At 46.3% G+C, this 26144-nt stretch overlaps 1 protein-coding gene across 3 annotated transcripts; it reads left to right on the top strand.

Moving 5' to 3' along the window:
- The first annotated feature begins 3802 nt into the window (after positions 1-3802).
- On the top strand, positions 3803-23634 carry pgfb (placental growth factor b). Of its 3 annotated transcripts, none has more exons than XR_008811715.1 (8): positions 3803-4024; positions 4338-4560; positions 20246-20282; positions 21714-21910; positions 22084-22159; positions 22285-22314; positions 22443-22505; positions 22650-22691. XR_008811715.1 is itself a non-coding variant. In XM_056295736.1 (8 exons), the coding sequence occupies exons 1-8, from the start codon at positions 3978-3980 to the stop codon at positions 22669-22671; spliced, it is 699 nt and encodes a 232-aa protein (XP_056151711.1). In that variant the 5' UTR covers positions 3803-3977; the 3' UTR covers positions 22672-23634. The 3 variants fall into 3 exon arrangements, 2 of the variants coding, with proteins under 2 accessions (XP_056151711.1, XP_056151712.1); XM_056295736.1 differs by having other exon boundaries at positions 22084-22163; positions 22650-23634; XM_056295737.1 differs by lacking the exons at positions 22285-22314; positions 22650-22691.
- The last annotated feature ends 2510 nt before the right edge of the window (positions 23635-26144 follow it).

Below are 26144 nucleotides of genomic sequence, written 5' to 3'. Positions count from 1 at the left end.
CTTTTTTACTCACGGCTGGAGCACTTCCCCCTCCTCCCCCCTCTCCCCTCCGGCCGCAATATTACAATATAGTTTTCCTTATAGCACTACAGTTAAAGCATGAGGAAAAAATGTTGTGGGCGGTTTGTGCTAATTAATGACAGGAAGGCAGGGTCTTGTTGTCCAGTGATGTCACATCCTGTTTAGGTAGATCGTCCAGGTGGTCCATGTGAGTCAGGACAATATATTCGATCATATTGTCGTGGTTATATCACTCATTCCTCATACTCCGTGTGATACGTGCGCCCTTGCTTTGCATGCTCCCCATGTCGAAAACTCGTATTCAATAAAATGAACTGGTCTGGCCATGCAGTCTTAATAAATGACGATGTATGCCCAGTGAGTGAATTAATGAAATTACGTTGACACTGTGAGGGATTTGTCTGTCTTCCACGGAAACCTCAGTTTGTCTCTGGGGTTCTAGCGATTGTTAATGAGATCCCTCAAGAAGCAAGAGGAGGTGGTGGTGGGGATCCCGGGGGGGGGGATCCCCCTTAAAGGCCCCAGTGTGGAGGAAACCAGAGCTGCCCCAACAATGATGAATGGACATCATTAATGTTCATCTGTTTACCTTTTGCCAGGCAATCTTGGGAAATGAGGGGTCAATGGCAAAAGGGAAATGTGCTCACTTTGGCACCCCGGTTCCTGTGTTCTTCAGAACATGAATTGACACAACAGTGTGGGTCTCTGACCCCCCCCCCCCGTGTCTTCTATCGTAACGTCTCATCCCAGAAGCAGAAGACGTTAACCCCATATCCTGGCCTCTCTTCCACCAAAAACACCACTGGCGAAAGCTCTCCATCTTCATTAAATGGCCTATCTGGGGCCTTCTCTTTACCCCTGGCGATCATCTGTGCAGAAGGCAAGAGGAACCAGTAGGACATTTTCCTTTCGGGGATTAATTTATGTTATGTCCGAGGCAAGCGAATTGTGGACATCATTTGAGATGGCATGTAAACGGATGATGCATGCATGGATGTGTCCAATAAAACCTCCCTTTATCATTTTCTTTACTCACCAGCGTCTTGTTTAAGCTGTTTCATCAAAAGTAGCTGAGATCATCTCCATTCTCCATAGCTTTGAAACGCCTGAAGTTGTAATCTGAGCACGGGTGATAACTCCTCGTGTGCAAACACATTGTTTGACATAAGACAAGCGGTAACAAGGGTACTGACCCCCCAGTATTTTGTTTTGAGCCAAAGCAGCGAGTGTGTCAAGGTTGTTTTGGGGAGATGGCGGCACAGAAATCAATCTCCTCTGTAACGATCAGTTGCTCTATCCAGGTTTGCTTGTCTTGTCAGCACGTATTTATACAGCAAACACCCTGAGACCGTATAAGGGCCCTATCAGCCTGTGCCCCTTGAAAAACACAGATAGATCATCGTGCCGATGGCGAGGCCCTGGAAGAGAGCGCCGGGTTGGTCGTCTGGCTCTATCGTCTGGACAAACACAGACTGAGCTGCTGTTGTTATAACCCTTCTGCACTGTCTTCTTCTTCTTCTTTCGGCTTGTTCCCTGTTTCCCAGGGGTCGCCACGGCCGATTTGATCGTTTCCATCGGTACCATGTGAGGGCGCAGAATCAATAGCGGTCCCTCCTGCACTGTTTTTTCTTTTCTTTGGACCCCCCCCCCTCCCCCCTTTTCTTCCCAATTGCGCTTGTCCAGTTACCCCACTCTTCCGAGTCGTCCCGGTCGCTGCTCCGACCCCCTCTGCCGATCCGGGGAGGACTGCAGACTACCACATGCCTCCTCCATACATGTGAAGACGCCAGCCGCTTCTTTTCACCTGACAGTGGGGAGTTTCGCCAGGGGGGGGACGTAGCGCGTGGGAGGATCACGCTACCCCTCCCCCCTGAACAGGCGTCCCGACCGACCAGAGGAGGCGCTAGTGCAGCGACCAGGACACATATCCACATCCGGCTTCCCACCTGCAGACACGGCCAATTTTGTCTGTAGGGACGCCCGACCAAGCCGGAGGTAACACGGGGATTCGAACCGGCAATCCCCGTGTTGGTAGACAACGGAATAGACTGCTACGCCACCCGGACTCCCTGCTCCTGCATTGTCATGATGCAATCCTGATCCTACAACTCAAGTTTGGAGCAAAATTAATATATCAGAATCAGAATCATGTTTATTAGCCGTGTAGATTTGCAAATAAATGGAATGTGACTCTGGTTACGTACTAAACATAGAATAACAACAATACAACACAACAGCCTTCAGATATAACAATATTGCAGCGAATTCGGGGGGCAGCCCGGGAACCGCCACAGCCGGGACGCGAACCCGTATCTTCTGCACCGCAAGCGACAACGTGAACCAGTCGACTAGAGTCAGACATCTTAGTCAAGGACCAACGTGTCTACTTATCCATGCACGTTACAATATTAAGGCTGGACATAACAGGGTCAATCAAAAGGGGGGGGCAGCTGCTGAAGCATCATATGGGAGACCTGCACTTGCAATACTACACGGGATGGATTTTGTCTGGGATTTTTTCGTTTTCAAGAATGAAGACGGCAAGAGATAAAGATTAATACGGCTGAAAGGAAAGAATTTCACCGTCGGGACGAGGAAGAGGCCAGTGGGAGTGGTAGGGAGAGAGAGTAAAGCCAAGTAATTGTAGAGTAGGCTGCATGGGTAAATAATGCTCAGAGAAGCATGGCTCGCTTGGCTCCCATTCAGTTGTCTCCCTGAGTCTCACAGGGTTGAGCGAGTCCTTCGTTGCGATAAAGGGGGGACGCGTTTTAAGAGCAGGCTGTCTGCTGCGGCGTCCCACCACCCAACGCGGGGGAGACGTGCTGTCATCGTGCCTTTTCATTCGCCGCGGCCATCGCTCTGCCCGGGCTTGCCGGCTGGCCCAGGCAACGCGTCTGCCTGAGCTGCTGGCTCGACTCAAGGAGAGTCCGAGCTGTTTACAAACACCACTCTCTCCTCTCAAGTGTGGTCTACACCATAGCGTAGACCTCAGTGCCCTGCTGGAGGAATGCGTGGAAGCCCACAAAGGATCCTTGGGGCGCAGGGCTACGACAAACACAGGAGTCCAAATACAGAAGATTAACTCTGTATGTCAACACTAGTGGGATTTCCACTTCCTCTCTGCAAACTCAACTAGAGCCGTGCTCCTTTCAAAGGGGGGGGGGGGAATCCACAATGCGTCCCGGAGCCCGAACCTTATCTTACACCCGCAATGATGGCTGTAACATCCACATAGAAAGGGCCAGCCCGGTATCACGCCAAAGCGTGTAATATATACACGCTGTACCAGCGGGTGTATTACACGCTTTGGCGTGATACCGGGTTGAAAGGGCGGCACGTTTGTCTTGGTCAGCGAGCTCCTACGGTAGGTGCACACATGGTTTAAATAAGGTAAGCTTGATTGGATTTCCACACAGCAGATTTCAGAGTGCACTTCTTTTTCTTTTTTTTACCCTGTGGGAGTTAAGATAAACCAGTCCATGTGTGTAGCAGACAATTAAGGAGGCAAGGTGCTCTTTTCAACAGTTCTAAACCATTTGTGATAACTTAAATAAACATAAAAAAACCCACTCCATTAGCTGTCGTTCAACCATGTGATAAAAGCATTACCAAGCTCGAGTCATCACCGAGCGAATCTGACGTCAGGACATATATGGAAAGGAGGCTAGAAACAGAGGGGAGGGGGGCGAAGGGGAGGAGATTTAAATGGCCAGCATGTGAAAAAGGTGGCGAGAGACACAATTAGGGTGTGTCCTTGCAGCGACCGCGGGATCAGAGCAGGTCTGCGAGTCGAGTTGTATAGCAGCAGCCGGGCTTTGTGTTGCTCTCTGACGCAGCGGCTTGCAACGCTCTTTTGGCGAGGACGACCCCTTTTTTTCGAGGCTTCTGGAAAGGCTGCTGAGAGTTCCCTTCTTGCAAACCCTTTGCGCCCGAACGAGCTCCGCAGATCGATATCCATGACACTCAACGGGCATGCGAGACTTTTAGGCTATGCGTTCAGAAAGTAAATAAATAAATGAATAAAGTCAACACTTTTGCAACTTTCTTATTGTGCAACCAACCCTTCTGTGTAGTCACCCACCGGGGCCCTATTCATTAGTAAGCACAGAGGACTTCATCAGGTTACACACACACACACACACACACACACACACACACACACACACACACACACACACACACACACACACACACACACACACACACACAGAGGACTCGGAGCTACGTGACGATACTACAGCCTCTCTCTCTCTCTCTCTCTCTCTCTCTCTCTCTCTCTCTCTCTCTCTCTCTCTCTCTCTCTCTCTCTGCCTCAGTCCGGAGGGACGGATGACAGACCCGCGTCTTCTGGAAGTTCCCTGTCAGCATCTCTTCTCCGAAGTTTTTGGACTTTTTTGGCGGATTCAGTTTAATTTCATTTGTTATCTGTTTGAGCTCAGGGGACTCTCCCTCTTCAGTACTCGCCGGCTTCCCGAGATGAAGCTCTCCGTTGTCATCCCGGTTGTGGTGGCGCTTCAGCTGCAACTCTCACCTGCCCAGGTAGGACCACGTGTGTGTGTGTGTGTGTGTGTGCGGATGCGTGCGCGCGTGCGCGTGCGACTCAGTTAATAGTCAGAGACCAATCTTTCATGTGGACCAAAAAAAAACCCGTTTCGTATGATCACAAACTGACATTTTAGCCCGTATGCATGAGTTAGAGCTACGTGTTGGTTTTGCTTTGCAAGAATTTCAAATGTTTTTTTTTTTACCGGATCCATCTGTTACAGCCTGGTCAGTGAGTCATACCTCCTTTTTTTATTACTAGCTGTAATAACACAGGCTGTTGAAGCAGCTGTGTCTGTGGGGAAAAGCTTTGAATGTGATATGGCGCAGGGAGAAGGGAAAAAAAGCCTATTGTTTGTGGAAACCGTGACACCTCTTGGAGTACGCGCCATACTCAGACCTTGTCATTACACGAGGTGGGAACGTGACAAACTGCATCCCTCTGCCTCTGGAGGGGATGATGCAAGCGCACTAACTCTTACATTTGGGGAATCTTACTAAGCTCGTAATGACACACTTTACTTTCAAAGAGGCTCCTCCGCGCAGACCTCTGGACACGTTCGGTGCAGTTTTCGGCGAGGGTGAAACTCGGCGCGGGGAGCGGGCGTTGGACCTCGACGCGTGTCCTCGGTGATCGTGCGCTCAGCAAAATGGTGTCCAATAAATTTTGTAATTCGCCGTCTTGACTCAACAAGCTGCTCGGTCTTCGGGTTTTGGCAGCGTCTGGAAAACTGCCCAGCAAGGTAACCGAGTTGGCTTGACCTCATCTGCACCTGCAGCAGTCTTGTCTTCTGTGCTTGCCTCCCTACTTGCAGCGTCTACTACACGGCAGTTTGAATGATGATGATGATGATTATGGGATGTTGACAGTAATGATGATAATGACAATGGTGATACCGTAGTTTGTGTGTGTGTGTGATTGCACGTGAGTGCGTGCACGCGCGTGTGTGCGCATGCAATTTTATTGACTCTTGTCTGGCAAGAGCGGATTAGCACAAAGCGTGTTTGTTCTCTGTTATAGCTTGGCGTTGCCTGTCTTTGGCGCTGCATTCAAAACCTGCCAATTAAGAGCAGGTCTGATCCGCCATCGGAGTGAGGGCTCGTTCAAAAGCTTGTGCTGTCTTGCAAAAAAAAAAAACACTTGTAAGGGGATGTGCCACCGGATATGGACACATGTGCCAACTGCAGCTCTAAGCACTAGGACCCATTCAGTCTCTTATTTCCTCCCTAGGTGGCTGAGTGTTGGCAGCCATGTCTCTTGGCTCTCGAGTTTAATGCAGAACCAGACCTCTCCTGGGTCCATTCACTGCGACTGTCACACGGCTTATAGACTGCCCTTTTCTAGTGGGTTGAATAGCACCGCGGTAGTTTCATCTTTTCCAGCCAAGGGTGTGCATATGGAAGTGTTAGATCCCGCCACACGGCTTCGGCCAGGCTCTCAAGGATGGCGCGAGCTCCACGTCCTTCCAGATGTTCTAGCACAGCGGCTCACCTCGGGTCAGGGAGAACGGCTGCTTGGGAGTCAACGGGAAGGCCAGAGTCCAACACATCTCCACTAATCCTCATAATCAGCTCATGGCCTACTTAGTCAAGACAGAAGAGACCAAATGCAGTGCCCTTAGCGTGTATCGGGTTAAATGGCTCCCTCCTGTCTCAGGACTGATGGCAAATAGAAATTTTGTGATTGCGAGAGTTAGCGAACAATGTCTTACGTCATCTAGGCTGGATGTGAGAGGCTGAGCGTCTTACCTGTGAAAACACGTATGTGTTGAAAAACACACCCTGAAATACTTTCCAAAAAGTCACAGTTGGTTTTGGCAGAGAATGGGTTTTTTTTCTTCAATAAAAGGGTGCCAGTTTTTCCACTCAGTTTACTTTACGTTGGTATATTAGCTGAGAAAAAGGTAAACTGATGTTCCTCTGAAACACGAGGAATAATGTTGAGGGGGGGGGGACGGGTGGTCCCATTCTAACTCGCCAGTCTTTCTTAATGTGATCATTGTTGACAATTCACTCCCACTTCTCATTCCGAGAAGCGAATCCAGGGCTGATGAAATGCTCAACTCCCATATTTGACTTAATTACAGTTACAACACTCGCTACAAGTTCGATTATGAGGAGCTTTGCTGGTAGGTGTCTCCCCTCCCCAGGGCCCACGGTACACAATTTTTCAGATTGGTCAGCCAGAATGGAAAAGTAAACATTGACCTTGTGACGGGGGAGATCATTTATAAATGTCCTTCGTCAGCCTGAGTGTTTCTCAGCCCTGAAATACAAGCACCTAATTGGTGATTATGATTCACCATCACTGACACAGTGGTAGTTGATGATATCAGCTATGAGGGACCTGCACAGTCACTCACGTCCACAATGAAGCCTAAGCTGATGCAGAGAAGGAGGAGTTACAGTCAACATCCAATCGCTTTACTCTCCAGAACTTTGTGTGCATGCGTGTGTGAGAGAGGTAGAGAGGGAGAGGATATGTACATATTTATGTATAATTCTGTCTTACATAGGGGCCTGCCTATCTATCTATCTATCTATCTATCTATCTATCTATCTATCTATCTATCTATCTATCTATCTATCTATCTATCTATCTATCTATCTATCTATCTATCTATCTATCTATCTATCTATCTATCTATCTATCTATCTATCTATCTATCTATCTATCTATCTATCTATCTATCTATCTATCTGTCTGTCTGTCTGTCTGTCTGTCTGTCTGTCTGTCTGTCTGTCTGTCTGTCTGTCTGTCTGTCTGTCTGTCTGTCCGTCCGTCCGTCCGAATCGATTGAACAAATTAATTTCTGGTCCAGAATCAGAATCTGGTTTGCCATGTAGGTTTGCACGTACATGGAATTTGACTCCGGTTTCGTGGCTCTCTCGGTGTACTTAACAGAATAACAATACTACAATGCAACAATCTCCAGATATATACACAAGGATTGACTGATACAGGCGAAATAAGAGGTGATAAAGTGCAATGGTGCAGAGAATATATCAGAGATACTGAAACAGATGGTAGCAGGTTACTTACAAAAGTTAGCATGATCAGGGCTGTAATAAGGCTATTCTAAACCCTGGAGCAGATTCCTATATAGTGTAAGTGCGCCGCAGGGATTTGTCTTCTTTAAATAGTCCCAGTTTCCTATGTCTCCTCATGCAGGGTGGAAGCACCTGGGTTCCCCCCGTAGAACAATGGTGCCCTGTCTCACGGCCCCGCGGTCAACCTGTCACCACGCCGCTCTGGCGGACACTGCTCTATGTTTGCCATCCACCGGTTATGTTGTGCACATTCCCTGACACTTTACTTTCTGTCCTCAGGCCAAGCTTATTATTAGCACTTCCGGTGCTGTGTCCAGAGGTGTCTGGGCACTGTCCTCGTGTTTTTATGCATTTGTGCGCGCGCGCATTCAATGTTCTGAAAATGACAAACGCGGCCGCTATGCGAACACGAGCGTTTACGTTCTGCTCCGTCTCCTCATACAGGACCGCTCCAGTGCCTGTTGCCTCCTGCCCCTATGGCAGCCTCCAATAACTTGTATCAAAACCACTGGAATGCCCTGTGGTGTATGAAACACAAATACTGTTCTAAACTGTTTAAGTAGATAACTGGACAGTGCACACGGCAGACTTACGACAGTAACGTAGTATATTTATTATTACGCTGTAACAACCTAGCTATCCCGAGTAGAGCGGAGTACCAAGAGAACGCCCTGGTGGCGATTCTGCCTTATATACTCTTCAGGAACAACCAATAGCTGACCCCCACCTCATTCAGCACCAATCACATTTGAATGTGCACATTCAAAACCAACCAACCCACACTGGTTAATATTCTGTGTTGGGAACACCACAGCTCCTCCCCTGTAAATTCAAACTTTTTTTTTTTTCTAGGATTCTAACATATCCTTTTTGCTCTTAAGCTCATAACCATGTACAGTATTTCTTCAACAGTAACCATACATTACATTACAGATTTCTTTTCTCTTTTTTTTCCAATAACCAATCTGCATGTCAGTCACAAGTTCAGTCTATCAGGAGGACGTCTGTCTCTCACAGGACGAGTGTTCCTTTCCACAACTGGCGGTGGTGGTTCTACAGGTCGTTCTTCCACAACCTGTGGTTCAGGATGTTCTGACACATCAGTGTCTGCATTGAAATCATCAATCTCCCAAGAAGTTCCATCACAAGAGTCCATTTGAGTCTGATCTGGATTTCCCTTGACACCCAACAACTGGTTCACATGTCTTTTCACACAATTTCCATTTACTTCAACACTGTATGTGACAGGACCCAACACTTCACTTATAACTCCATTCAACCATTTCTCCCCTCCCCTGTAGTTTTTTACCAACACGTGTTGACCAACCTTAAAAGACCTAACACGGGGAAGATTTGGTTCAGACTCGGTCGGCATTCTCTGAGAGAACTTTGGTTTAATAAGACACAACCTGGTTTGCACCTGTCTTCTCAGAAATAGCTCAGCTGGGGTCTTTCCTGTCTTAGTATGGGGTGTTTTTCTGTACCCAATCAGAAAATTTGCTACACAGTGCTCAAGCGTCATACCACCAATGGCTCTATTCTTTGCAAGGGATTTCTTAAGATTTTGGACCAATCTTTCAGCTAAACCATTACTTGCAGGATGGTATGCAGGTGCCTTGATGTGTTTTACTCCATTTTTAGTCAAAAATGACTCAAACTCTTGCGATACGAACTGAGGTCCATTATCAGTTACAACCTCTTTAGGCAACCCATAAGCTGCAAATAAATTTCTCATTGCTTCAATTGTCTTAGATGAAGTAGTAGTGGTCATGGGAACTATCTCTGGCCATCTAGCATAGGCATCCATCACTACTAAAAACATCTGCTTGTGGTCCTCAGCAAAATCAAGATGTACTCTTTCCCATGGACTCGAAGACCATTTCCATGTATGTATCGGTGCGGTAGCAGGCATACTACGCTGCTGCTGACAAATAGTACACTGATTCACTTCACGTTCAATACTGTCATCTAATGTAGGCCACCAGAATAAACTTCTGGCGAGGGACTTCATTTTAACTATTCCCCAGTGGTGCTCATGTAATTCCGACAATAGCCTGTCTCTTAGTTTATCGGGCACTACCACACGGTAACCCCATAATAAACAATCATCCTCAATGCTAAGCTCTAATTTTCTCTGAAAATAAGGCTTCAGTGACTCATCCTGTACATGTTTAGGTCATCCAGTTAACACCAACTGTTTAACCACTCTTAACACAGGATCTCTGTCTGTTTCTTTGGCTATTTCTCTAGCAGTAAGAGGTAAGTCTTCCAGGTAAGACACTGTAAATTTGGGTTTGACACCACATCTACATCAAGCTTCACAGGTAATCTTGATAAAGCATCAGCATTGCTATGTTGCTCTGACTTCTTGTAGTGGATTTCGTATGTATACGCTGCCAAAATTAGAGCCCACCTTTGTAACCTAGCGGCGGCCAGTGTTGGCACACCTGTTTTAGGCCCCAGAATTTTCAACAGTGGCTTGTGGTCTGTCAATAACAAGAATTTCCTTCCATAAAGATACTCATGGAATTTCATAACTCCAAAAACAAGACCCAGTGCCTCTTTTTCCAGTTGAGAGTAATTCTGTTCTGTTTTAGTTAACATTCTGGATGCAAATGCGATAGGTCTCTCACTTCCATCTTTCATTTTGTGGCTGATTACAGCACCAACTCCATAAGGAGAAGAATCACATGCTAGTATGATATGTAACTCTGCATCAAAATGTACTAACAATTTATCTGACTGAAGAGACTTCTTTGCACTATCAAATGCACTTTGACATTTTTCTGACCATTCCCAGGTTGCATCTTTATGCAGCAATGCTGTCATTGGATGAATCAGAGTAGATAGATTAGGGATAAACTTCCCATAGTAGTTTAACAGAGCTAAGAATGACCTGAGTTCAGTTACATTTTTCGGAACGGGAGCCCTCTGAATAGCATCTGTCTTTTCCTTCATTGGATGTATGCCCATGGCATCAATGACATGCCCTAAGTATGAAACGCTGTTCTGCATGAATGCACACTTCTCTCTTTTAACCCTGAGATTGTAAGTTTCAAGTCTACTAAGCACCTCTTCCAAGTTAGTCAGGTGCCTTTCTGTATCTTTTCCAGTAATTAAGATGTCATCTAAATAACAGATGACCCCTTCCATGCCCTGAAGAACCTGATCCATAATCTTTTGAAACATAGCAGGGGTGCGAGCAACACCGTAGGGTAACCTATTGTAGTGATACAACCCTCTGTGTGTGTTGATAGTTAGGTAATGTCTTGAATTGTCCTCTAACAGAACTTGCTGATAAGCCTGCAACAAGTCTAATTTGGTAAACTGCTGACCTCCTGCTAGTTTAGCAAATAAATCTTGAGTTTTGGGTAGTGGATACTGTTCCACATTCAACCATGGATTGATGGTGACCTTGTAGTCTCCCCATATTCTCACACTATCATCCTTTTTAGGCACACAAACTATTGGAGCTGCCCACTCACTGTAATTAATGGGTGAGATGACACCTTCAGCTTCCAATTTTGCCAGTTCTCTCTCTACGGCTTCTCTTAATGCACAAGGCACGTTTCTAGGCTTACAGAACTTGGGCACTGCATCTGGAACTACATGTAGTCTGGCTTCAATACCTTTTAACTTGCCTAACTCAGGTTTGAACACTGATGCATGTCTGGCACACACATCACCCACTGTATCAGGAGCCACTCTGTTGACTCTTGACCAGTCTAGCTTTAATTGACTTATCCAGTCTCTGTCCATTAATGCAGGACCTCTTCCTTTAACGACTAGTAGTTCTAGCTTTTCTGAGCGTTCCTTGCATTTCACCTTTGCTGCGAATTTTCCTATCAACGGCAATGATTCCTCACTGTAGGTTTTCAGCACACAATTTGCAGGACTAAGTTTCACATCTTTAAACCTGCGTTTAAGTAGAATTTCAGATATCACTGACACGGCTGCGCCAGTGTCTACCTCTATTTTCACCCTTGTACCATTTACACTGACATACACATAGTAGGGTTTCACAATGTCACCTTTACCCGTGTCCATTGCAAAAAGTTCGGCCCCTCCACTGTCCAATGTCTGACCAGTGTCAATGTTCTGTACAGCATCCACCATGCACCTTGTCGGCACACAGCAGTCGTCGCTGGCACTGCAGAGCTGAGGCTGGATAGGATCTCCATCTGCCCGAAGACTGTGAGCGTTGCTCTGGTCCACGTGCCGAGGAGCGTTGCAACCAAGTCTTCGCTGCTGCTTGATAGCGCTGGCATTTGTACATGTCTCGTGCTTGAGAGCGTGGCAACATTCCAAATGCATGGTCCCTTTCGATGCCTTGCCATAGCTTCCTTCTTTAGGTGAACGGCATGCTTTTGCGATGTGTCCCTTTTTCTTGCACTGGTGACACTCTGCGTCCTTGAACCTGCATTCACCCGGTCTGTGGCCTTTTCCATTGCAGCGATAGCAGGGCTTTCCATTAGACTTTACCGTAGCCTCTCTAGGCTTTAGGTTAGCCTTCTTTTCTACCACATTAGCTTTATAGCCTTTCTGTGCAAACTGTTGCGCACTGTTGCCTTTTGTTACCTCAAAAGAAAGCGCAATTTCAACTGCGAGCTGTAACGTTAAGTCGTTTGTGTGAGCCGCGTTGAGCAGCTCACTGCTCTTAACTCCACAGACAAACCTATCACGCAGTGCTTCATCTAAAAATGTTCCAAATTTGCATGTGGCTGCTAACTTTCTCAAACTTGCAATGTACTCACTTATTGTTTCGTTTTCATTTTGGTTTCTTCCGTGAAAGTTGCATCTCTCGGCAATAAAGTTGGTTTTCGGGATGTAGTGCTTGTCTAGCATTCCCACCAGTACTTCATATGTTTTACCCGATGGCTTATCTGGTGCACACAAATCCATCAGCAAGCTATGTGCCCTTTTTCCTACCACCGTAAGAAATACCGCTTTGGTTTTCTCATCTCGAGTGTCCAATCCATTTGCTGCGAAGTGCTGCTCTAACCGCTGGCGATAACTACCAAAACTTTCCTCACTTTCCTCACAGTGGAAACCTTCTGGCTTACCGAATGCCATCTTCTGTTCGACGGTCCTTTCACTCACCGAACGTCTCTCTCTGGTTGTTCGTCGTTTACTTCTGCCTCGCTGGAGCTGCTTGACATGCTAACTCTGTGACTTCCAACTTAAACATCCCATCCTCGTCGCCAAACTGTGGTGTATGAAACACAAATACTGTTCTAAACTGTTTAAGTAGATAACTGGAAAGTGCACACGGCAGACTTACGACAGTAACGTAGTATATTTATTATTACGCTGTAACAACCTAGCTATCCCGAGTAGAGCGGAGTACCAAGGGAACGCCCTGGTGGCGATTCTGCTTTATATACTCTTCAGAACAACCAATAGCTGACCCCCACCTCATTCAGCACCAATCACATTTGAATGTGCACATTCAAAACCAACCAACCCACGCTGGTTAATATTCTGTGTTGGGAACACCACATGTCCCTTTGCATATTGCGTGTATCGTCTTTGTGTTTCTGTGTCATTTCAAAAAGCAAGACAAATCTTGCGTAAATACAACAAGCAACGTACAATACAAAGCGCTGACGAACCAACGAGGTCACGCTCAATGGTGGACGGCTACGCAAACCGGAAGTCAACCGAGTCAGTCAGCGAAGACTAAACAAAACCCTTTACGATAAGAGAGCTTTTTTCTATGTTTGCTCAAAGTCAACTGTTTTGGGTTTTTTGGGGGGGGGGTTGGATGAGTTTCCCCTTCTTTCTCTGGCTCTTTTGACTCTCCCGGACCATAAACAATTGAAAACGAGGGAAGAGGGTCTTTATTCGCCCGTTCCGGTGGGGATGGCTGTAGCTAGCTAGCTAGCATCCTGCATGAGGCAATGGACGAGAGCTGAGGCTGACCGAGACACTTCGCCTCTAGCTTCCGCGCCTCCATGTGTAAGTGAGGGGCTGATTCTGTACAGGTGTTTCCTTTATAACCGACCCTCACAGCAAAACAAAACTTGAGTCTGACCATCTGTCCACACAGGCCATTACCCTAAGCAGAGCCAGCACCGACAACAGAGAGCTATTTTTACACTAAACATAAGGATGTGACTGTGAAGCCATAGAGTTACTGTTCCGATAAACCCCTAATACTTTGCATGCATGCATCTATTGTTGTGTGTGTGTGTGTGTGTGTGTGTGTGTGTGTGTGTGTGTGTGTGTGTGTGTGTGTGTGTGTGTGTGTGTGTGTGTGTGTGTGTCTACCGTACATTTGGCAATAGTTGCAACACACATTTGGCTGCAGAGTTTCTTTTAATGTTTTTTTACTCACCTTGATATTAAAGACACCATTGCCAAAGTTTTGTTTTGTTTTGTTTTGCCCCCCCCGCACTCACTCAGCCATTTACTCACCCAAGTCACCTACTGACTCACTCGCTCACTCACTCGCTCTCTCATTGACTCATTAAGTCTCTCACCCCCGTAATTATGTCAGTCTGCTTGTGATGCCGTGCTTTGGCAGTGAGCTGGTGACTGATGGCGCTGTTATGTGTGCTGTTGTGGTACTCCTCTTTAGTTGTAATGTCCTGGCCCAGGGGAGAGCTGCGATCACAATCAGGAAATATGGATTTCTCCTTCCTCCTATGGGGGGAGGAGCGGTGGCGCTCGGGGCAGCCGTCTACTCAGCAAGCTTTAATCTTTCATCTGGATGTAATTTACTGTGGTTTACACAGGGAGAACAGCGTTTACTGTAATAGGGACCACAATTACCGCTGGTCAGCCTTATCTGAGGACCCGTGTCGTGTGTGTGTGTGTGTGTGTGTGTGTGCGCGCGCGTGCATGCATGCATGCGTGCATGTGTGTGTGTGTGTGCGTGCGTGCATGCATGCATGCGTGCATGTGTGTGTGTGTGTGTGTGTGTGTGTGCACTATGCATACATTAATGTTCTTGTATTGAGGAAACGGGCTTTACCTAAAACTAAATCTATATGGACCTTTACCTTTTCTTTGCCACTCACCCCTTTTGACCAGAAAAGGAGGCTTTTCATTTATACGTTAGATTTCTCAGCTCTGTATATCGCAGTAATTATAGTTTAGTAGCAGGCTTTGTCTCAAAGCGAGACATTTCTGGTGTAAAGGTTTTGACAGCTACTCCGAGAAAGCGAAACTCGCCACGAAACACAGCTTTTAACCATCTGAAGAACTTTATTTGCAAAACAGAAACATTCCAGGGGGAGTATATGAAGATAGATAGATAAACAAATATATTTGTTAAAATGTCATACCCCACCAGCGGTCCATCCCTCGTCAGGTTTACAAGACGCCATTATAAACATCAAAGACAGAAAACATCTGAGGGCCCGAGCTCGAAGTTAGCAGAGCTCTCGAATACTGCCAAAAAAAAAAAAAACCCAAAAAATTATGATGACTGTTTGACATACACATTTAGATTAGAGTGTCCCGGACAAACTTCTGTCCCTCACAACCCAAGCCTTCTGAAGCTAGCCAGAAGAAGAAACTATTTCACTGCATCTTGGAAACGCCGAGTTTGTTGATAAAAGTCCTACTCCACAGCTCATTAGTCGGAAACACAATATGGTTTCAGGGAGCTCTTTAACCGCGTCCAGTCTCGAGCCACCCATACAACGTGGCTTCTTCTCCACATGCAGAATGATCAAACACCCCGGAAAAAGGTGGCGGGCCACTCGCTTTTGCATCCACACCCGACCTCTTCCCAGGCCATGTCTCAGAATGTGTACTATAATTGAACTTTGCAGCAGATCTCTTCACCCCCCCCCCCCATCCTTTGACCGAGTTTCTCACATCGCTGTGGCACATTTTGCATGTTCTCTGCTGGACTTTGTTGCTGTTTGGGGAGTGCTCTGTGATCATAAGCCCTGACCTGACCACCCTCGAACCCCAGCTGGATACTGTCAGACACTAATGGCACCGCTGTCATTGTTGGCTCACCCACCACATGTATACAAAACACAACCTGGCCCTCCTTTGTAAAAGTTTGCGATAGACCCTGTGGTCTCCGAGCTCTCTGAGAGCAGTGGGAATTAATGTCGGGGCCATGGTTTCATGCTTTTGTTGAGCTGGAATCTGATTCTTGAATAGAAATGGGGCAAGGGGGGGGGGGGACGATGGGGAGGTAATTCTTTCTCCGACTCGTCTCTTCTGTCAAACTGTTTGTATTCACTTGTTCCGCCAAAGTGCTCGTGGCCCTGTCTGATCTCATGTTTAGAGTCAGGGACCGAAAACATAACACAGTTTCATCGGCCTGTAGGTTTTCACATTTTTTTTTTTAGTGATTCCTGGGTTTAGGAGTGTAGCGGCAGGTGCTCCACAGCAAGCTGTTTAAAAAAAAATTTTTTTTAATCTTAATCATCTAATTTAAAACATGCAGACCAGCCAATGACCGGCGTCTCCTCCGCTGATGGTGTCCACTGATGTTGTCACTCTTGCACATTCAGGTTCACATTCAGAATGCATGGAAGGCAACAGGAGAAGCCATGACGCCTGAGCATCATTTCTCTGATTTCAGTTAACTTTTTTTTTTCCCCCTTTTTCCTCCCCAATTGTACCCGGCCAATTACCCCACTCTTCCTAGCCGTCCCAGTCACTGCTCCACCCCCTCTGCCGATCCGGGGAGGGCTGCAGACTACCACATGCCTCCTCCCATACATGTGGAGTCGCCAGCCGCTTCTTTTCACCTGACAGTGAGGAGTTTCACCAGGGGGACGTAGCGCATGGGAGGATCACGCTATTCCCCCCAGCCCCGAACAGGCGCCCAGACCAACCAGAGGAGGCGCCAGTGCAGGGGTCAGGACACATGCCCACATCCGGCTTCAAGCCGGAAGTAACACGTGGATTCGAACTGGCGATCCCCGTGTTGGTAGTCAACGGAATAGACCGGTACGCTACCCGGACGCCCCGGTTTCAATTAACTTTAACGTGACGAGTTCAACCTCATCTTCTTGGACAAGTGTATGTGTGCTGGATACCAACTTCAATTTTTGCTCATCTGTTTGAGCTACAGAACACTCCCCAAAGCTTGACCCCCATGGCAAAACTGGCTTTGTTCCGATGATTTGACTTTCAGCTTCTTTCATGGCGGATCGTGAGGAGAAAGCACAACAAGCGCTCGCTCTCGTCGACTGACAGGCCAAAGAAGGAGCGAGACACAGATGAGGTGATCCAGCAGCATCCACCCCGAGGCCCGCTCCCTCAGGAGACAGAGATGTCCTGTCTAATATGGAAATACTGGAAACGTGTCCTTTATGAATTCAAAACCTCACTAACCTCCATAGCCCCCGCCCTACACACACACACACACACACACACACCGCTGACCCTCGCAGCCAAGAAGTTTTTACTTAATGGCTTTATTTTCTGTCCCCATCATGTTTCACCATCATGTTTGGCTTGCTAAACTTGTTGCCCTTCCTCCTACAGATGGAGTTAAGCACAGAGGTTAAAGATGACGCAGCCGAGCTGTGTGGGAGTGAGCAGTGCGGAGCCCTGGAGCCTCTGTGGTGTAACAGTGGGTCCTCTTATCTGACCCAGAGGAGGAAGGAGCACACTTAACAGACATCTTACAAGCGTTTAATTAACGACGCCGGAGGAACAGAAACCCTCTCCCAGCTCAAAAACACCGCTTCACAACTGGGGCACATGTTTTCAAATACCCTCACTAACCCAGCTGATAGCCACCGGACCGCTCTGCAACGCATCCTGGACATCGTCCGTGCAAGTAGGCGAACATCTCTGCAGGATGATAAAACGTTGCTTCGCCTTTAAAGTCACAGGGCAACACCTAGCATGTCAGTCCGTCCGTCCCGAGGTTCCTCCGAGAGCATCATTTGGCCCGACACTAAACCACTGACACCTCAGATCCCTTCTGATGTATATGTATATTGTAAATAACTCATGATAACTGGTCTTGATTTGCTTAGATGAAAATGTTGATGAACGCGAATCTACACCATATTGGATTTCTTTAAATAGTTTTTTTTTAATTTTCAGATGAGCGGCGATAAGATCTATCTCCAAGCCCTTGCCGCTCTCTGTATGTGTACTCAGGCCCGAGCCAAGGCTTAAGTTACCATGCCGCAGCAGGGGTGGGGTTTTTCTGTTTGTTTTTTTTTCCTCCTTTTTTAAGATTTTATAGAGACTCAAAAAAAACTCCCACAATGGAAGAAATGAATGCACAGAGCCTTAATTACTGCTACTGTTTGTAAAGTGACCATGAAGCACTTTCTGCTTTAACATTGCTGTGGAAATGTCCATGTTACAGTCACTTCACGGCTACGCAGCGTTATGCACCGTAAACTCTAACAAGCTAAGTTTACTCAGACACAATTTAGGAAACCGATTACCTTGGGAAAAGCAAGTAAATGAGCTTAATTGTGTCAAGTTACGTGAACTCACATCACATATATAGACAGATAGAAACTTAACTTTTAGACTCTACAGTGATATAAACCCATACAGTGTGTGTGTGTGTGTGTATGTGTGTGTGTGTGTGTGTGTAGATGGCTTATCATGAGCTCAGAGAAGACAGTTGCGTGCCGCTCACCTTTAAAGCCCATGCTGTTTTAATTAGTTTGAAATGTGCAACACTGCCACAGAGCTGAGTTGCCTCCCAGTCATCCTCGTCCCACATGGAAGAAGGAGCGGCTACGTGAGCATTCTCATGCAGCCCAGTTAATCTGCCAACTTTTCGAGGGGCAGCTCACTCCTCTGTTCTTTAGCTCCGGGAGGTGCCTTGTCATGGCTAAGGCTTAACACTCGACCTGGGTTCGCGAAAAACCCACATAATGTCTATTCCATGTTGTCTCCTCACTACAACGGCGGCCGAGACAGCAGCCAAGAAGCCCTTGTGGTTTGAGCAGCTTCTATAAGTGCACAAAAGCCCAGAGCATAAAGACAGATGCACATTACATGCCAATTAACACCAGGAAAGGGCTGCTTTTATGGCCCTGGCAGTGCTAGATGTCATAAAAAAGAAGAAAAAGATGAATCAGTATCCAGCAGAGTGGGGAATGACTCCTAACAACAACTAAGCTGAAGTCTTGTCTTCGCGACAGGGTGCTTGAGGAATGTTCCTTTTATTGGAGCTGTATTATGTCCTCTGGCGCTCCTGCACGGTACAGTATAGAGACAGTCCATCCAAACGCCTGACGGCTATAAAGCTGCCCTACTGACAGCTGAACATTTTGGCCGAAGGAAAAGGGAGTTCACAAGGGTAGATGCCCTGGATAAATTCCTGCAACGCCGGGAGGATCGAGACTAAGCTGTTGCTGAGAAGAGCCAATGTTTCTTCTGATATGAAAACCTGATATGATTTATGTCCTCGTGTAGGGAGAGGGAAGTCCCTTCCTCCACCCCAAAGGCAGCATCGTCCGGCCTGCCCGTAGTACCACCGCTGACAAATGCAGGAAACACAGCAACAACCCTCTTAGTGTGTGTGTGTGTGTGTGTGTGTGTGTGTGCATATCATCATAACGAAAGCAGGACATTCCACTTCAATCACATCGTGAAAAAAAAGTGGCTGACTGTTGCAGACCACTGACAGAAATGACCGTTGCGGCCAACAGCAGGAAATGGAGGCATTTCGACAGTGTCAAAAGCAGCAACCATAACGTCTTCGTTTCTAATATTTTCCTGCCCTCGCAATGGGCTATTATATAACGATCTCTAATCCCAGTTAATCTTGCCATGGCCAGTTTTGCAGCATAAATACCATCAGCTGCATGTCCCAGCAACAGCCCGTGGAAACCTAACGTCCACGGTGGTGGCGGGTAGCAGAAGCAGGTTCAGAAGCAGACTTCTGCCGGGGGGGCATTTTATCAAATGGAGATTTGTCTCCCTGAGATGGAGTCACTCAGAGGTTTTGTGTTTTCCCAGACAAGTGAGAGACGCACTCTGTTTATCGTGGGATGATGGGAAAATATCAAGACAGAGGGGGGAAATCACCAATGGGAAAATAAATAGTGAGCTGAATCTTACACCACAGGAAACAGATTTTGAACCTAAACAGTTGGGCACATAGAGGAATGTGATATATAAGGGAGTGCATCTGGTGCATGTCAAAGAGTTTTTCCACAGCAGAGATCTGAAAAAAAAGTGCATATTTTTTTTTGCCACCTTTACCTTGCAGAGTACCAGCTATCACCAGTAGAGGGCTCAGGCACTTTACTGCCAGCTATTGTCTCCTCATGTTTGTTTTCCTGTTGTTTTGAGCTAGTTTTCTGAGCTGGACACCTTGACTTTCCCTAGCCGTGCTGCTAAGAATGACTTGGGTAGTCTGAGTGGTGGGTATTGCTGGGGGGCCGCTGTGTATTTGGGAGACCAGGCAGCGGCGGTGGTGCAGGATGTCGATGTGGAACTGACCCGCTCCTCTCCATTCACTTCTTACTTGTTTGCGTGAAGCTATCATTGTCGTTCTTGAAAGTGCCGAGTATAGCAAAATCACAACGTCTGAGCTGTCTTTTTTTCTTGTTGGCCTTGTTACGGCACCAGGGAGTTATGCTATCGCGGAGCATTATGTGGAGCCAAGGAATAAGAGAATGACGAAAGATTTTGTAACCAAAATATTTTTTTTCTTTTTGCTGTTTTTCAGATTTTACCCTCAACAAGTTTAAACACTACGTCTGAAGGTAAGTCTGTCTATCTGTCTGTTTTTCTGTCTGTCTGTGTTTCTGCCTATGAACTATTGAGAAACATGAATGAGTGGGCCTTAAATCCAGTCGGTGAGTCAGTCGAGTAATTGGGTCTAAACAACAGGGCATGTCCGGATGAGCAGAGATCACCATGGTCATGGTGGGTTTTCTGAGAGGTCCCAGCAGAGGTTAATGTCAAGGTTGATGAATGAGGTCAAACCATCACAGTTCTTTGACCCTCTCATCTCCTTCCTTTCCTCATGTCACTGTAAATCACCGAGTCCAGTACGAGTTAAATATATCGAGAATGTCAGAGACTTTCAGCACCCTGGCACTTACATGGGATTGATAGGACAAACAGCAGAAAGAAGGCCGGGCAAGATGCTGACAGGGAAGCGTAGGGTAATAAGTTCTGAGGTTTGGCCCGTTGTACTGCACAGCAAGTTTACAGTGTCAGGTTCCTATCTCTCCATGGTAGATACCCCCTTCAGCCCCCTCCCCATCCAGCCTGTCTGCTTTTATAAACAGCTGTTGTAGTGTCAGGCTCCATTCAGTGACCCCGGGGTCAATACGGTCCCAGAGGTGCCTGCGGGGCAGCTCAGTTTCAATTCCTGCCAGGTTCTGCTCATGGCCATGTTTCCACCGTTTGTTTTCTCTTCCCTGTCTGTTTGTGCGGCCATAGTCAACCCTGTTCACCCCCCCCCCCCGACCACCACCACCACCACTGCCGCCGCCACCCCTCTGCACACACACACACACTCACACACACACACTTACCATCTGACTGGAACACTTTCACACGTATACTCCCGTAGGAAGGCATCCACTATACAAACTTTTTTCTTCTCTTCAAAATGAAAATAGGATACACATACATGGGTAACATAAGAGGTTTCATGTTTGCATGGACTTGTTATAAGAATGCTGTTCATGGATATTGAGGCTATTGTTGATAATGTACCAAAACTTTGTTCTGCACAAGTAGCATGTTTTTCAAGTTGCTCCATTCAGCCTTTATTTGCACGCACGCACGCACGCACGCACGCACGCACGCACGCACGCACGCACGCACGCACGCACACACACACACACACACACACACACACACACACACACACCGAGGAGATGGATGATAGTCGATAACAAGTCGATAACGTTGATAGATGACCAGCTCGGGGAGGTAATCTGTGAATAGAAGCATAGAAACAGTGTCGTTCATCTGCAAGCAAGCATCTGCCTCTATTCAAAAATGAGACAAGATGCAAATCCTTATTCAGGGCCGAGTGTTTCCGTGCTCTGATCAGCACCTGCAACGTCCACTCACAACAATACCAATCATGAGAAACATAACTGGGCTGGAAAATCACTAGACAGCAACACACAGGCAGTACACACCATGACCCGGTCTCATCCTCATTTTGCTTACAGTGGTGATGTTCCAGGAAGTGCTGGGTCGGAGCTTTTGCCGGACGATTGAGAAGCTAGTGGAGGTGGTGCAAGAGTACCCTGGCGAGGTGGAGCACATCTACAGCCCCTCCTGTGTGCCCCTGGTGCGCTGTGCAGGCTGCTGTGGAGACGAGAACTTGGAGTGCCAGCCCACCCAGACCACAAACGTAACTATGCAGGTAGGATAAAAACACAGTCAAATGCTATGTGTGTGTGTGTGTGTGTGTGTGTGTGTGTGTGTGTGTGTGTGTGTGTGTGTGTGTGTGTGTGTGTGTTTTGTTTATTCATATTTCAAATCTCATAATTTCAATTCATTGCCATATCATTATTCTCAATCTGTTTTATTCCTCAGCTGTTGAAAATTAAGCCGGCAGAGCAGGCTGAAGAATATGTTGAGATGACATTTGTGGAGCACGAGACATGTAAATGTAGGTAAGAGAAATAAAGCACATCATACATTATGGCTCACACACATCATGCTACATTCATTAAGATGCAAATAGGAAGCTGCAGCCGATGATTTATTCCGTCTGTTGAAATACTTTGTCCTCAGAATAAGGAAGCCCACTGTCAAGGTCGAACGGTGAGAACGCAAATTTACTCGTTTTAATGTCAAGTTTTGCAGTTGCCGAGCTGAATACATTTAACACATTTAATCATATCTTTGCTCAGGGAGGAGGTGCCTTTTTAATCCTTGTGTTATTCCTACAGGAGAAGACAGAAAGGAAGAGGGAAGAAGAGGAAGGAGAGGCAAAGAATGAAAGAGTGTGACAGGTGATAAATGGCAGGAAATACACCCCAAATTCTTTAGTGTTCAAACAGCTGCAATCGTTTTGTTTTTACTGAACATAATCCTCGCTTCATATTGTCCTCTGATATGTAACGTTAATATTATTCTCTGTTCTTCTGCGTCTTAAGGTGCCAGAACCCTCGCAGGTAACTGTGGTGGCAGGCCTGCCCCCTGTCGCTACATGGCTCACTATTTCCAGCCCAGTGACAGCATCACGAGTCTTCCTAGGTCATCAACCAGTACAGCATCTGTCTGCACAATAGACTCAAAAAGCTGTTGTCCTGGCGAAAGGCCTTCCTGCTGACAGGGAGAGCAATTTAATCAAGGTTCAACAGGAAGTGCCACTGATTGGTGGAAACAGCTCCGTTACACACCTGACACAATGGACGTCCCTGGGAGCCGGTGCAATTAAGGACCATACAGACTGAAAACAAAACTGACGCCTTTTCTATTGTTACAAGATATTATCGGCTATTGTTATTATTATTTTTTTTCTGTCTCCTTTATATTTATAGCTGGACACTACTTTTTAAAAATGTGTATTTATTGATACAGCTAAATATTCTTTGGAAGTACAACCAGGGGAAAGTTTGTGATCCTTCTTCCAAACTTTATCCGGGACCAATAGAATGACTTTTCTCGCTCTGACTGTATAGCATGGCCTTTCATTAGTAGGCGATTGCATTGTATTGTGCAACGCTATGATGGAATGTCTCCCTCTAGTGTTGGAAACAGTGTACATACTGGTCCTTATGCAAAAAAACCACTACTGTTCTCGCACAATCTATGAAGAAAATGTCAGGTAACGCTGTTTTCAACGGTCGATTAAAATATGTACTGAAGGAAATTAGGACCACTTTTATGCCGTCTACCTATCTATTGAGAACATTACTGAAGCACGTTTGATAGTTGTCCATGATCCTCCACGCTGCCCCTCCACAGGCCACGACGGGAGACTGGTTGAATGGTTTGATAGTCTCCATGGTCGGACAAACCAAAAACACTATTAACTATCAAACGGGAAGAGTATCATTTAAGATGTGTGTCCAAAGACTTTTATGTGTATAAATAAATAAATGTTATTAGTTAATAATAAAAGGTATATTAAATTGTTAAATACCCAAGTTGTGAATTTTTTTGGGGGGGGGGAGTGAGGGTGGGGGAATCTGTTTCAGCTCGTGGATTTTTTTTTTTTAATTAAATACCCGGAAGTCCCATGCGCAAGGATGACACGCAAATTCGTGAAGGGTTCCTCATTTTTTCCTGCAAGGCCTGGTAGAAGGGACTATGGATAGAGGGAGACCGAGAGAAACCTGGGTGTGAACAACATCGCAGAATGGCTACAGAGGAGCATAGTGGAGGCGGGAGAGCTGCGATGCATAGGGAACGGTGGAAGGGACTTGTTGAGGCATCAGCTGTGCTCTTACGACCTCCATAGGTTGCGGAATTGATGATGATGATGATGATGATGATGAGAGCCCCCCCCCCCTCACATACCGAATATTGTCATGGGGGATGCAGAAGATCTTACAGGAAGAAGTACAGAGAGAAGTGCCTTATGTGCACTGTTTCAGTCACCAGCTGCACCTGGTAGTAGTGCATGGCATGCCATGTCATCTGAGAGCACATTGCAGAACTTTTTCAGTGAATGCAACTCTTTCTACAAGTACTCTCTCTACTGTAGCTGCACTCTACACAGGAGAGAAGTTGAAACGGCTTCTTGACCAACGGGGGACTGGCGACCTGGCCACAGTGACCGTAATCATGAAATCCTTTGACACAATTCTCTACCTGCTTCAAGAGATCGAAGGAACCCAAACCAGTGGCACAGAGGTGCGACTTGAGGCCGCAGGGCTTCTGAAGGCCATCATCCAGCCCAGCTTTAAGTTCATTGCATTTTGAGTTTGCTGGATCCCCCTAACACTCTACTCCAAGCACAAGCCACAGACCTGTCCCCTGCTGTCAGAGTGGTCCACAGTGCCCTCACGTGTGTGGAGGAACTGAGATGCAACAGTCAGTTTGACATGCTTTGGGAGAAATTCAAGAAAGAGAGGGAGAGAGAGAGCACAGAATTGCTTGCAGCCCCTTCACAGAAATGGCGAAGAGAAGCAAGTACACAGTTGAGAGATTATGTTGTGGATACAACAGCTGGTAGCAGGAAGTGGGAGAAAAGACAGAGTGCAGAAGGCTGTATTTCAGTACCCTGGATGCTCTAGTGGGAGAAATGTCAGCAAGATTTAGCGAAAGAAATAATCAACTAGTAGAGGCCCTGTGCGCCCTACACCCAGGGAGTGAATGTTTCATGGATGGAGAAAAAGTGAGACCGCTACTAGACTTCAGATGAAAACTGGACAACACTGACCATTTTGCAAAGATGCTGTGAGGCTCTGGCAGCTATGCCCACTGTAACAGAAATGCTGCTTAACATTTGGGGCTTCGACAGCAACATGGGACAATTCATTCTCAACACTGAAGAATGTCCTGAGTGACCACAGAAGGAGCATGCTGCACAAAAGAAAAGCTCATCTCATCCAGCTTGCAGTCGAGAGGGACCTGACTAACAAATTCACAGGGGAATGGAAGGAGAAACTGCTAAGACGATTCAACTCAACTTCAACGAGGCTGCAGCTCTTTTGAATGAGGATAAGAACCAGTTTTGTTGTTTAATATCACTTTTGCAGTTGTATTGCTGTTGTTGGCCTTTTTTGTGTTTTATCTTTATGGTTATGTAGGACTTGTAAGAATTCACATGTTTTTAACATTTATATTCTATAAGAAAGTACATTAATTTCCGTAAGTAATAGTAATGCCATTCAGTCTATTGTATTTATTATGGTTGGCCAGCAGATGGCAGTAATCATCAATTGCAGCTGCAATTAGGTACAGTGGCGTCTTTATCGATCATACAGGAAGCTAATGAATACAGTTGATTTGGAGTTATGCAGAAGTGTTCAGACATGTTGCCTCGAGAATGTTTTCAGTGGAATAAACTTTTGAACTTTTCTACACCGGTCTCCTTATTCAAGTAGACGCCAAGTGTAACAATGACATGTTTCCATAGCCTATATTATCAGTAAACTATAGTTGTTATTTATCAAGCAATGCTATTATATCAGTGAGAATGTGAGTTTATCTATTAAAAATCTAATCCTGTCATACTGTAACCTGGGTAATTAATCAGGGGCTTAGTTTAACCTTTACCATCTCTGTCCAATAAGGGTCTTGTGTCCCCCTGATCTGTGGTCCCTATGCTGTCTACACCACCACCTTGGAGGTCCCCACTCCATGAAGTTTACATCACAACTTGGTGGCTCTGCAGAACTGTCAAATTGTAAAATTGAGTAGGCAAACTAAAAAATGTCAAAGTATAATGTTTTTTCTGCAATGGTGTGTTCCTGCATCAGCAATCATTTTGGTAAAACATGGTAGTATGCTGCGGGCATGATACTGTATCAGCATCACACAACTTTTTGTTGCTGTGCCAGCCAGCACAGTGTGTACTGCAGCTAGCTAGTACACCCCAGTGTTTCTCATTAATGGGCAACCACAGTTTAATTTGTCCCACTACAGTTTTCGAATGAATCCAAAATATTGTTTTACTCTCATAATAATATTGAGCGTAA

The sequence above is a fragment of the Lampris incognitus genome, chromosome 16 (assembly GCF_029633865.1).
Source record: "Lampris incognitus isolate fLamInc1 chromosome 16, fLamInc1.hap2, whole genome shotgun sequence".
NCBI classification, from domain to species: Eukaryota; Metazoa; Chordata; class Actinopteri; order Lampriformes; family Lampridae; genus Lampris; species Lampris incognitus.
The sequence above is the reverse complement of the archived record's forward strand: the minus strand, read 5'-3'. Positions and strand labels throughout refer to the sequence as shown.